Below are 12,249 nucleotides of genomic sequence, written 5' to 3'. Positions count from 1 at the left end.
TTTCTAGGGTTTACAAAGAATGGTGTGAAAAGGGAAAAACATCCAGTATGTGGCAGTCCTGTGGGCATTGATGCTAGAGATCAGAGGAGTATTGGCCGACTGATTCAAGCTGATAAAAGAGACACTTTAACTGAAATAACCACTCGTTACAACCGAGGTATGAAGCAAAGCATTTGTGAAGCCACAACATGCACAACCTTGAGGCGGATGGATGCAAATAGGAAAAAGACTCAACAATTTGCAAGAGCTCACCAAAATTGGACAGTTGAAGACTGGAAAAATGTTGCCCGGTCCTGATGAGTCTCGATTTCTGTTGAGACATTCAGATGGTAGAGTCAGAATTTGGCGTAAACAGAATGAGAACATGGATCCATCATGCCTTGTTACCACTGTGCAGGCTGGTGGTGGTGGTGTAATGATGTGGGGGATGTTTTCTTGGCACACTTTAGGCCCCTTAGTGCCAATTGGGGATCGTTCAAATGCCACAGCCTACCTGAACATTGTTTCTGACCATGTCCATCCTTAATGGCCACCATATACCCATCCTCTGATGGCTATTTCCAACAGGATAATGCACCATGTCACAAAGATTGAATCATTTCAAATTGGTTTCTTGAACATGACAATGAGTTCACTGTACTAAAATGGTCCCCACAGTCACCAGATCTCAACCCAATAAAGCATCTTTGGGATGTGGTGGAATGGGAGCTTCATGCCCTGGATTTGCATCCCACAAATCTCCATTAACTGCAAGATGCTATCCTCTCAATATGGGCCAAAATTCAACTTTGTTGAATCAATGCCACATAGAGTTAACGCAGTTCTGAAGGCGAAAGGGGGTAAAACACAGTATAAGTATGGTTTTCCTAATAATCCTTTAGGTGAGTGTATATGCAAAGTTTGTTATTTAATGTGATGTCATAATGCTGCCATCTGGAGGCCATGGAGAGTTAATCACATCTTCTGGGGTTTGTGTCTTGTTTTGTTCATTCAGATTTCGCTGTTGGTGCTCCGTTCCAAGACTCTGGGAAAGTCTTTATATGGATGGGAAGTAAAACTGGAATAAGCAAGGATCCCAGCCAGGTAAGGCAAAACATCATCACATTTTCATGGAACAGCTTTATTTATGATTTTGGACTGACTTTTCTACAGCTACCTACTCTTTTATATCATTGATAATTATGTGATCATAGACCATATATCAACAGTTGATCATATCTGACTTATCTGGACCTTGTATTGGAGACCGTGAGAATAAGAACGGACAATTTACTGTGTGCTCTTTCTCTTAGGTGATCGAGGGGAAATCAGTGGGTCCCAGAGGCTTTCAGACGTTCGGCTACTCTCTCAGTGGAGGAATGGATATGGATGGAAATGATTATCCTGACATTTTGGTGGGCTCCATGGATGACCGCGTCGCTCTCTTGAGGTTCAGTCTTTCAACAGCATTTGTAAATAGATGTTGATATTATTCAGAGGGATTTTGAAATATTATTTTCCCAAATGTATAAACAAATACTTTCAATCAAAATTTTGGGCACTCTTAAATGTATGTTTCTCATGACCTTAAAATAACTTTTTAGTCCTTGAAATTAGCTCTGTAGACAAATATAAAGTGTTTCCAAACTTTTGACTGCACTGTATATACACACTATGTATTATACATACGTACACATACATGTATGCATACATACAATAATTACAGACAGCAAGCATCCAGATGAACACCAGACATGGCTGTGGTCCCGGCGTGCTTGTAGCGCCACCTACTGGTCACAAGAGTTCAACAAAAAAATCAATCTCTACTATAAGATAACCTCAAAATATGTGATGCTTGATGTGTGTTTTCCAGGTCGCGTCCGGTCATCCACCTCTCCAAAAACTTTACAGTGGAGCCGAAGATTGTGATTCCAAGCCAGTGTGTGAATTCCTGGTAAGATAGACATGCATTTGATTTTTACTGCATAGCTGTCAAATGATTATGTTATACTTGTCCTGTAGTAGGCCTAGCAATTAACATAATTATAATGTGTTAATTTTATAGCATAAAGGTGAAGATGTGTTTCAGTTACTCTCTCAGCAATGGAAACAAAGCCTTCAAGAAGGACATCAGTAAGTGAAACCCTGATTCTCCGGAGTGTTTCATCTGTGTTTATTGGTTAACCGCACACTGTTTGTTTCCTCCTGCTTCAGTTCTGAAGTTCACTGTAGACGCGGACCAGAATCGCCGTGGTGCCCGAGTCCGTTTCCTTGACAACAAGCAAAGCACATATACAGACCGTATCTTTGTCTCTGCTCCCACGTGTCACGAGCTGGAACTTAGTGTTAATGTAAGAGACCACCATGCACATACAGTACACACTATAGGTGTAAGGATTTTTATACAGTACAAACTGTATATTATATCCCCATTCCCATCATAGAAAACTTGTGTTATTTTTGGATTTAATAAAATTTGTTTTTTAGTCATTTGGTGTACATGGGCATGGGAGGTGTCCTTTTAAACCATGTTTACATTGTAATATCCATGTGATTATACACATTGGTGTGCTTATGAACCATATATACAAGAGCACACACACACACACACACACACGCATATATACACACTGATGCAAATCCTGCATTTAGGTAGCTGTAGTAGGGTAATTATCTGTTTGATGGTAGTATTTATAATAATTAAAATTAATGATAAATGTATATATTTATTTTTAATGATGATTACATTTTAAGCATGCATTTATTTCTAAAGAAATTAATTGGTGTAATAGTATTATTTTTACTATTAATAATAATAATTTATATATGTTTGTTTAAATTATTTTAAAGTAATTATATAGTATGTTATACAATGTTATAATTTATAAAAAAGTAAATTAATATATTATTATATTTAACAACAATAGTGCATCTATCTATTTATTTATATTAATTTTATAATATATTTAGTAGAATTTACTTAAAAAAGAATAAATACATTAACATAATTATTAATATAATTGTTTATTTATACTTATATTATATTTATATTAATTATATATTATTTTATAAAGTAAATTAATGTTATTAAATATAACAATAATGGATGTATTCATTCAAATTAATTTTATATTATATTTTAGTATAATTTATATTTGTAAATAAATGAAAATTAAATACTAGTAATAACTCTATCTATCTATCTATCTATCTAGGAAAAGCAGTCAACATATATAAAATGCATATTATAATTGTATTTACAGAAAATGCTGTCAAATTGATTTGTCATGATTAATCACAACATAAATGTTTGTACATATAATATACATATGTGTGTTTATGAATATATATATATATATATATATATATATATATATATATAATTTTAAATCGATCTGAGAAGTAGTAGTATACAATTCTGAACCTGAGTCTGTGTTTAGTGAATAAAAAGAGTTGTTTTCTCCCCTCTCCAGACTCCAGTGATGGACAAACTTCTGCCCATAGTGTTCACACTAAACGTGTCCCTGTATGAGGAGAAAGCGACAGCACAACAAACATTACAGAACCTGGACGATTTCCCTGTGCTGAGCGGCCCGCAGATCCAGACCGACAAAGTTGAGGTACAACCAGTCTGCATCTCCATCTCAGTCCAACGCAACCTTCTGCTCGAAGGTCTTCTTGAGTGCGATTTGCTGTGTTTTTCCTTAGATCAACTTTCACAAGGAGTGTGGTGATGACAACAGGTGTATCAGTAACCTGCAGCTGAAGGCCATATTTGCTGATGAGAATTACATTCCTTTCCCAAGGTGAGGATTCTAGATGGAAACTGCTGAATATGAATACACACACATACACACATACACACACACACACACAGAGAGAGAGAGAGAGAGAGAGACATTAGCACTTATTCAAAGATGGAGGTTTCACAGCTACGTTCAGCTGTCTTTTGAGTGAAAGCAGTAATTCAATTATCATTATAATTATTATATACTATTATTATTTCAAGTATCTTCTAATTTTAGCAGGCTTATCCATAAATCTAATGATTACTGTACTGAAATTAATTAATAAAGTCTGAAATCAAAGTATCTACTTTCTATTTTAATTTACAAAGCTAGTCATCCTTAAAAACTATTGCTTGAATACAAATGAAAAATATGCTGGTTTGTTCACAGTCAAACTATGGAGTTCAACAGTAACATTAAGAAGCTGGTGATGATGGTGGATGTTACTAACACGCCAGATGAAGGGAAGCAGGCCGAGGACGCCCATCAGGCCGTGCTAAACATCACTATCCCCCCCACACTCAAATACTCAGGAGTGCGCACTCAGGTGAATCCACATGGGGACGCTGTTTCACAGAGATGATCTCAAACTCTTGTGCTTTCTTGAGCTATAAGAGCAACATCTGAACAATACCGTTTTCATGTATATCCTGCACAAATTTCCCTTGGATTTGGGATTTGCTTCGTACAATATGTTGCTAGGTTGCTATTTGAATTTAAGATCCTGCTTGAGAATTTTTCTAGTTAATCTTATTAATCAACTCTTTTTAATGCTGTTCTCTTGGTTTGTCTTCATCACAGCCTGGTTTTGATATTGAGTGCAGCGCAGACGACACCATCATATGCGATCTGGGAAACCCTTTTAAAAGCAAACAGAAGGTAGTCTGACTGAAACCTGTCCAATGTGTAACCTTCTATGCATGTACATTAAAAAGCCCCTCTGATTACTCATTTTCCAAGGGCCATTCAAATGAACCTGTCTAGTAATCAGACTGTACAGCTGAAATTTTTTGCTAATTTATTCTCTCTTGATTTCCGTCTTCACAGACCTCATTGAAAATCATCTTTGAGACCTCTGGTATAACACTTTACACAGAACAGATTGAATCTCAACTTCAGCTCTCCACGTACGTATGTAGTTACTGAGATGGTTTCTGGTTTATACAGTATACTGTTCCCCACAATTATTCCCCTCAACAAATTGTGCATAAAAGGCATTTGATTCCACAAGTCGTTTCTGTTACGCTGACTGAACGGTGTTTGTGTTTGTCTTCAGTATAAGTGAACAGAAGGACCTGAATCCTGTTCCTGTCACCCTCAACGTGAAGAACACAGTCCTCACTACCTTTTCCTTGTACGTACCTTGAAATATTGTTTGAAAATAAGAAAATGTTTATGTGCATCTGTACATGTTAAACAAAGGCCACACTGCAGCTAAATTCGTCTGTCTATATGTTAGTACGTCCTTATTCGTTCTAGTCCTCTTTTTGTCTCAAAGTCTGTTTGCCATGGTCCATGTTTGAAGAAAACAACAACAGTGTGAGCGTCCTTCTAGGGCTAGGCATAACCAGCATAACCCACACCTGTCGCCATGGTTACTATTGCAGTACAAGGTCAAACCTGGCGGAAACCAGGGGTAACGTGGATAGGACGCCATTAAAGGCGTAGTTCACTTAATTTACTCACCCCCATGTCATCCAAGATGTCCATGTCTTTCTTTCTTCAGTCGAAAAGAAATTAAGGTTTTTATTTCAATGGCCATAAGGTACATCCATACCAAAGGGGACCTTTGCATCATGACTTGAAGTCAAAAGTTGCTTAACCTCTCTACTAGTTTGATGAAAACATTCCAGGATTTTTCTCCATATAATGCACTTTACTGGTAACCAAACAGTTCAAGGTCCAAAAGACAGTTTCAGTGCAAACTGCAAACTGTTCAAAGGGCTTTAAACAATTCCAGACGATGAATAAGGGTCTTATCAAGCGAAACGAGCGCTCATTTAAAAAATAAAAAATAAATTTGAAGTTTTATAAGCTCAAATGCTCGCCTTGCTCTGTTCTGTAATGCACGTTCGTGACTCTCCTGTTCAAACTCATTCATCAAAACGAACAAATATTTTCTCGAGTCAATTCGTTCATTTCATTCGTTGAATGAACCAAATGACACGAAAAAAGATTTGTTCATTTTCGATTTGTTCGAACAAGACTGAGTGAGTAAATCATCAGCAAAAGATTTTTTTTAAAGTGAACTACTCCTTTAAATGGCGACTCCTCACCCCTGCTCACACACCCCCCTTCATTGGTTAAAATAGCAATTTTCTCACAATTTACAAATAGATCATCTGGGATATTGTAAGTAATCAACTAAACTAAATACATAACATTGGCCTAGTAGTTTTAGGATATGTTACTGCAAAAATCCTGCATATTGTACCTTTAAGTGCTAAATAATACAACAAAAACAGTCCTGATGATCTTCGTTTACACTTTAAAGGTACCCCTCCCTTCATTGCTCCGCCCCCTTGAATGCATGAACACGCAATGCAAGAGTAGATGTCTCTTTATTATAGCTGAAGCAAAGCAAGATAAATATTTGTTAGCAAAAATGACGGATGAATGACAAAGATGAACAACACAACACACCAGGACCAGACAAACAAGGACACTCAAAACTGTCCTGTTACTATAGCTAACATTTCACAACAGCATATCTTGGTTCTGTGAATCGTATGGTTGCAGGTATGGAGCAGAAACAACACAACCTCAGCATCTGTTTTCAGGCTTTCCCGCTCAGCTCTCTTTAGCGCTGGAAAGCTTTTCTATTATTAACACAGGTCCTAAAGCTCTTGCCTGATTACGACCCTTATTTTTACAGTGATATTCCTCTGAGCTTTTGCCCCTCGCCCATCTCTCCTTCTACTGTCTTTCTTCAAATCTCCCTCTTGCTCACTTTCTCTCCTCCCTCATCATGAGTGGACACGCCCCCTAACTGCTGATTGGCTGCGTGTGTTGTGCTGCTTCCAATCCACTTTCAACAGCGCTTCTCAGAAATCACTTCCTGCACCTTTAATGCTGTGATTGTCATTCTCTTCCTGTCGTGTGCAGAGACAAGTCAGTGATTGACACGTCCTTCAGTGGCAGTGTGATCGGGGAGTCTGCCATGAACAGCACCAGTGATGTGGGGAGTCCGCTGGAGTTTGTGTTTCGTGTGAGTGTGGCTTTATAGGTTTGTTTGGACACGCACCAAGAATTATTTTGGTAACACTTTACAATACGGGTGGACTAATATGCGTGAATTCATGCTTAGATAATCATGAGTTAATGTATAACTAATGAAGAACTAAACCATTAATTAACGATTACTGCATCAGCAACTAATAAAGAATCTATATAATTAATAGATTAAGTAATACATGAATTGCTATTAATTCAATGTGTTATTGTGTATTAATTCCTTAATAACATATTTTATAAACTAATAGTGTAAATTAATGTGTTAATTACCACAATTAGTCAAAGCTATGCACTTCAACTTCCAGTTGTCTGCTTTAATTAATCATTAGCTAATGATTTGCAAATGTATCATTATGTTATGACTTTACTTGTTGGGGCACATCATTATTAACTAGTCATTTAGTAATTGTAGTAATTTGCACATGAATTTGCACTAACAATGAAGCAATTAATCATGTATTAATGCATATTAGTGTACCTGTCATATTATATGGAAGTTGAAAACAATTAAATTAAAACAATTAATGTATGAACTAATACATTAACCTTATTAGTGGTAAGCATTAATGAATAGCTTAGATAATCATTAGTTACACATTAATTCAGTATTATCTGTGCATTAGTTAAGCATCAATTAATCCTTATTAGTGCACCCGTATTGTAAAGTGTTACTATTATTTTTATTTTAATGTATCAAATAATTTTAATTTTGTCCCAAATTTAGCTGGTGCAGATTCTCAAAACAACAGTGGAAATCAAAAGACAACATCTAAATTGACCAAAATGAGATCTGAGCCCTCTTTTAAAGCAACAATTAAAAATTAACATTCTGTCATCATTTACTCACCCTAATGTAGTTCCAAACCTGTGTGACTTTTTTCTTCTTCTTAGAAACACAAAACAAGATATGAAGAGTTCAGATGCAAAAGCATCTAAGTGCCATTTGAAATTTTCTTCTAAAATTATCATTTTTATCAAGCTTGTATATTTAAGTTCAGTAATTTCACTTAAATGACAATTAATAGGTAATATTCATTGACATATAAGTGAAATTACTGAACTTAAATATACAAGCTTGATAAAAATGATCATTCTAGAAGAAAATTTCAAATGGCACTTAGAGGCTTTTGCATCTGAACTCTTCATATTTTAAGGAATCATTTTTTTTTTTTGTCCAGTCAATAGAAGTCAATTGTCACCAGAACTGTTTGGTTACCAACATTCTTCTGAATATGTACTTTTGTGTCACATGAGTGTGAGTAAATGATAATGTAAGTTGTGGGTGAATTATCCTCTTAAGCTCCCTTTAGCTCAAATGTAAAAACGTTAATTATGTTTACATTCCAGGTGAAAGTGCTGGGAGAACCTCTGGGAAATTTGGGAACTCTGATGATTGACTTTGAATGGCCTTTTGCGGTAACCAATGGGAAATGGCTGCTGTATCTCACAGAGATAGTGATCAAAGGAGCGACGGAGTCCCGCTGTGTCCCACCGGGGAAGATTGTCAACCATCTCAACCTCACAGTGAGTCTGAGGAAATGAATACAGCAGCCAACAGTTACTCGTTTCTTCCATTCCATTCACTCCATTCGGTTGTCATCTCTTCCAGTTGTCAGAACGCGGTAATAAACGATCTAAGAGAGAGGTGGACTCTGCATATCCCCATGCAGCTTCTGTTAAAGTCCTGGCACCTCGTAAAGTGCCCCATTTGCTGGTGAGGCAGACGTTTGCTCTCTGAGGAGTGATTTTCATAGTTTCCCACCAGTTGTTTCATCATCCCAATGTCTTTTAACTCTGTTCAGGAGTGTTCAAAGCAGACGGCCCAATGTCTGACCTTCTCCTGCCCGCTGCACAACATGTCCACTCAGGCGGAGATCAGAGTCAGGTCACGTGTGTGGAACGGCACCTTGCTGGAGGTTTGTACAGTGGCTGTTTATCGAGTAGTCTTTGTCGTGGTGCTCACTAAATGGCTCCTGGAATCTTTGTGGTTTTCTTGCAGGATTATGCCAATGCCTTGCGAGTGGAGGTAAAGGGGAAGGCCACGTTGAGACTACAGGCCGACAAACCGGCCATCAAAATGGACAACCAGACCAGAGATGTTAGAGCTGTTCACATTAAACTTCACACAATGAAGAGTTATTTACTCACCCTCATGACGTTTCATAGTTTATAACCTCCATGGACTGTCAAACTCCCAAAAAAAAAATGTAAAAAAAATTTGTAAAAGCACTATTAAAGTAGTCTAGACCAGGGGCATTCAAACTGGGGTCGGGGGAGCCCCAAAGGGGCTGCAAGGGAGTGACAAGGGGTCAGTGGAAAAGATATAATAAAAAAAAAAAAAAAATTATATATATATATATATATATATAACATTTTATTTTTATCTAATTGTATTAATTCATTTATTTATTTTAATTGTGTATATACACAATTAAAATAAATAAATGAATTAATAAAAATTAGATGAAAATAAAAATTGGAGTAATTTATTAATATATATTAAATTGATTAAAATAAATAAACATATTAATATAAATTAACATATTAAAATTACAGTAGGTTGAAAACATTATTACTCTCTAGACGACTTGTGCACTGTATTGTATAGTAAGTCTGGTTAAATGGGTGGTTGATTATGATTTCACTTTTTTAACTTTAGTTAGTGTATAATGTTGCTGTTTGAGCATAAACAACATCTGCAAAGTTACAACGTTCAAAGCAAAGGGAGATATTTGCTTTTAAAGAAATTGCATTTTAAGGACTACAACAAATGGCTTTGTGACATCACCAACCTAAAATTTACATAGACCCCAAACCCCGGAAAGATATTTATAGATTATCATGACAGAATATGCTAATTAATGATAGTGCTATATACAGTATGCTATCAATGCTAATCAATCATTGTCTGACTCCAGTTTGAACATAACATTTTTAGTGCATGTCTGTGAGAGGTAAAAGGACACAATCTGTTGAAGCTCCACCCTCTGTGCTGGGAGCAGCAGCTCATTTGCATTTAAAGGGACCGACAAAACGGTGTTTTTTTGCTCACCCCCCAAAAATTACAATTTTAACATTCTATATAAAAATATCTGTGGGGTATTTTGAGCTAAAACTTCACATACACACTCTGGGGACAATCAGAGACTTATTTGACATCTTGTAAAAAGGGCATTATACTCTTGTAATAAATATACCTACAAGTCATATTGACTTGTTTAAAAGTCAACTAAAGTCTAACTCTACTGAATTTCAAAGCTCCTTACATTGTTACAATGTCTGTATGATTGTATGATTGTTCAGCCCACGGACAGTTAGATTAACAGAGGGTAACCAAACAGTTATTGTAAGAGTAGGGTTATCACTGGAAATTGTGCTTTTTTTGTGGCCACTATAAACATGAGAGTGAATAAATAATGACAGAATGTTAATGTTTGGATGAAGTGATCCTTTCAAATATTCACAGTGGTACTACTCCTAATGGCATGGCTAAAAGCTCATGTACTTTGAATGCCCTTGTGTCTCTGTAGTTTTCAGTAAACATTGACCCGGTGCTGGGAGAGGAGATGCCGTATGAAGTTCCTCTCTGGATCATCATTGTTGCAGCGGTTGCAGGGATACTGTTATTAGGCATCATCAGTCTTATTCTGTGGAAGGTATTTGTGCACTTATATTTGGTCAACAATTCCTCAAAATCAAATAAGTAATGTTAAAAATGAATTGATCACAGGTGTGTGCTATTTTATGATGGCATTGAATATGGATCATCTGGTCCATCTGAGTTGATGTCAGTGTCGGGGGTACTTTACAAGTAATGTGAGTTTCAGAATCAGAATACTTAATAAAAGTAATGGTTTACTTTAAAACATTCAAAATTACTTTTTTTTTTAAATAAGTAACGCAAGTTACTTTGTTTTTCCTTTGACTGACTGACAGAAATCTGGAGTAAGTGCAGAGGCGCTGTGTGATGCCTCAGAAAATGAGAAAATGACACAAACATGCAATAATTAAATATGTTAAATTATACAGTTATACTTTATGTATTTAATCTCAATTTATTACGTCTTTGCTGCTGACATTATTGATAATTTTTTACTTATTTTATAAAAGAAAAGTAATATCAATAAATATTATTGCAGCTTAAAAATAACTGTTTTCTTTTTGAATATATTTTAAAATGTATTTCTATGATGCAAATCTGAATTTTCAGGATAATCACTCCACATGATCCTTCAGAAATCATTCTAATATGATTTACTGATCAAGAAACATTTCTTATTATTATCAATGTTGAAAACAGTTGTGCTTCTTCATTGTGGAAACCCTGATGCACAACTTTTGTAACATTGTTAATGTTTTTGCTGTCAATTTTATCAATTCAATGCATCCTAACGGACAAAGGTATTAATTCCTTTAAAAAAAAAAAAAAAAAATGACAACAAACTTTTGAATTATAGCGTATACCATTACATAAAATGACCTAAGCATGAAATTCAATTTTGATCATACCATCCACTTTTAAGCATTTCTCTGTAAAAAATTATAAACCATAACTTAACCAAGGATGGTAATAGACCCATATGACAGGACAGATTTAAACCACATGCTTGCAGTCCATGAAATTTTACTGCCCACCCTTGATAAATGTCACTGCATCTTGTTATTTAAATTAGTAATAAATGTCCCGCCTTTGGCTCCGCCCCTCCTCCACAGTGCGGTTTCTTCCGACGGGCCAGCAGGAGGGAGATGTATGAGGCCAAATCCCAGAAAGCAGAAATAAAGATCCAGCCCTCTGAGACAGAGAGGCTGACGGAGGAAAACTGAGCCTGCGGGGCCCATGGGCCGCTATGGCAGCACCGTTAGGGCCCTTCGGTAAAGCAGAGCCAGGATCTCTCCCTGGTTAACATACGCCTTTTCTGACTTTTCACTTTGGAAACCTGTTACTCACTTTCTAACTCCGATAACAGATAACAACAAGTCGCATAACAATCTCCTCTTTTCTTATTCTGTCTTGCTCAGTAAACTAACCTTAAACATTTCCTCATAAAATGGACCTTAAATGGGAATCTCAGAGAAATTTTACATTTCAGTACATTCTTTTTCCACTGTAATCTGCCCACTTTTTCAGCGGCCTGGGATCCAAAAGTATTTCCATTCATTTTTCCCATAGGAATTTTAGTTTTAAGCCATGAACCAAACCAGTCCACTACAAGATGAATCATAAAATTATAAACTTTTATTTGAAAAA

The 12,249-nt window shown here is 36.2% G+C and overlaps 1 protein-coding gene across 2 annotated transcripts in view; it reads left to right on the top strand.

Moving 5' to 3' along the window:
- The window catches only part of itga3b (integrin, alpha 3b), a 51,648-nt gene that overhangs the window by 38,047 nt on the left and 1,352 nt on the right, over positions 1-12,249 (top strand). The window contains exons 8-25 of one of the 2 annotated variants that reach the window (XM_039664755.2): positions 995-1,083; positions 1,293-1,429; positions 1,853-1,933; positions 2,045-2,112; positions 2,194-2,330; positions 3,453-3,599; positions 3,688-3,785; positions 4,158-4,314; positions 4,569-4,646; positions 4,815-4,894; positions 5,044-5,121; positions 6,873-6,975; positions 8,349-8,525; positions 8,611-8,715; positions 8,804-8,917; positions 9,001-9,099; positions 10,532-10,657; positions 11,715-11,873. In XM_039664755.2, the coding sequence (XP_039520689.2) occupies positions 995-1,083; positions 1,293-1,429; positions 1,853-1,933; positions 2,045-2,112; positions 2,194-2,330; positions 3,453-3,599; positions 3,688-3,785; positions 4,158-4,314; positions 4,569-4,646; positions 4,815-4,894; positions 5,044-5,121; positions 6,873-6,975; positions 8,349-8,525; positions 8,611-8,715; positions 8,804-8,917; positions 9,001-9,099; positions 10,532-10,657; positions 11,715-11,825 (1,985 nt within the window). In that variant the 3' untranslated portion in view covers positions 11,826-11,873. The remainder of the gene's footprint in view (positions 1-994; positions 1,084-1,292; positions 1,430-1,852; positions 1,934-2,044; positions 2,113-2,193; positions 2,331-3,452; positions 3,600-3,687; positions 3,786-4,157; positions 4,315-4,568; positions 4,647-4,814; positions 4,895-5,043; positions 5,122-6,872; positions 6,976-8,348; positions 8,526-8,610; positions 8,716-8,803; positions 8,918-9,000; positions 9,100-10,531; positions 10,658-11,714; positions 11,874-12,249) is intronic. The other variant, XM_039664754.2, reaches the window with a different exon arrangement.

Source organism: Pimephales promelas, chromosome 17, assembly GCF_988280905.1.
Source record: "Pimephales promelas chromosome 17, fPimPro1.hap1.1, whole genome shotgun sequence".
Classification (NCBI taxonomy): domain Eukaryota; kingdom Metazoa; phylum Chordata; class Actinopteri; order Cypriniformes; family Leuciscidae; genus Pimephales; species Pimephales promelas.
This window is presented reverse-complemented; position numbering and strand designations above follow the sequence as displayed.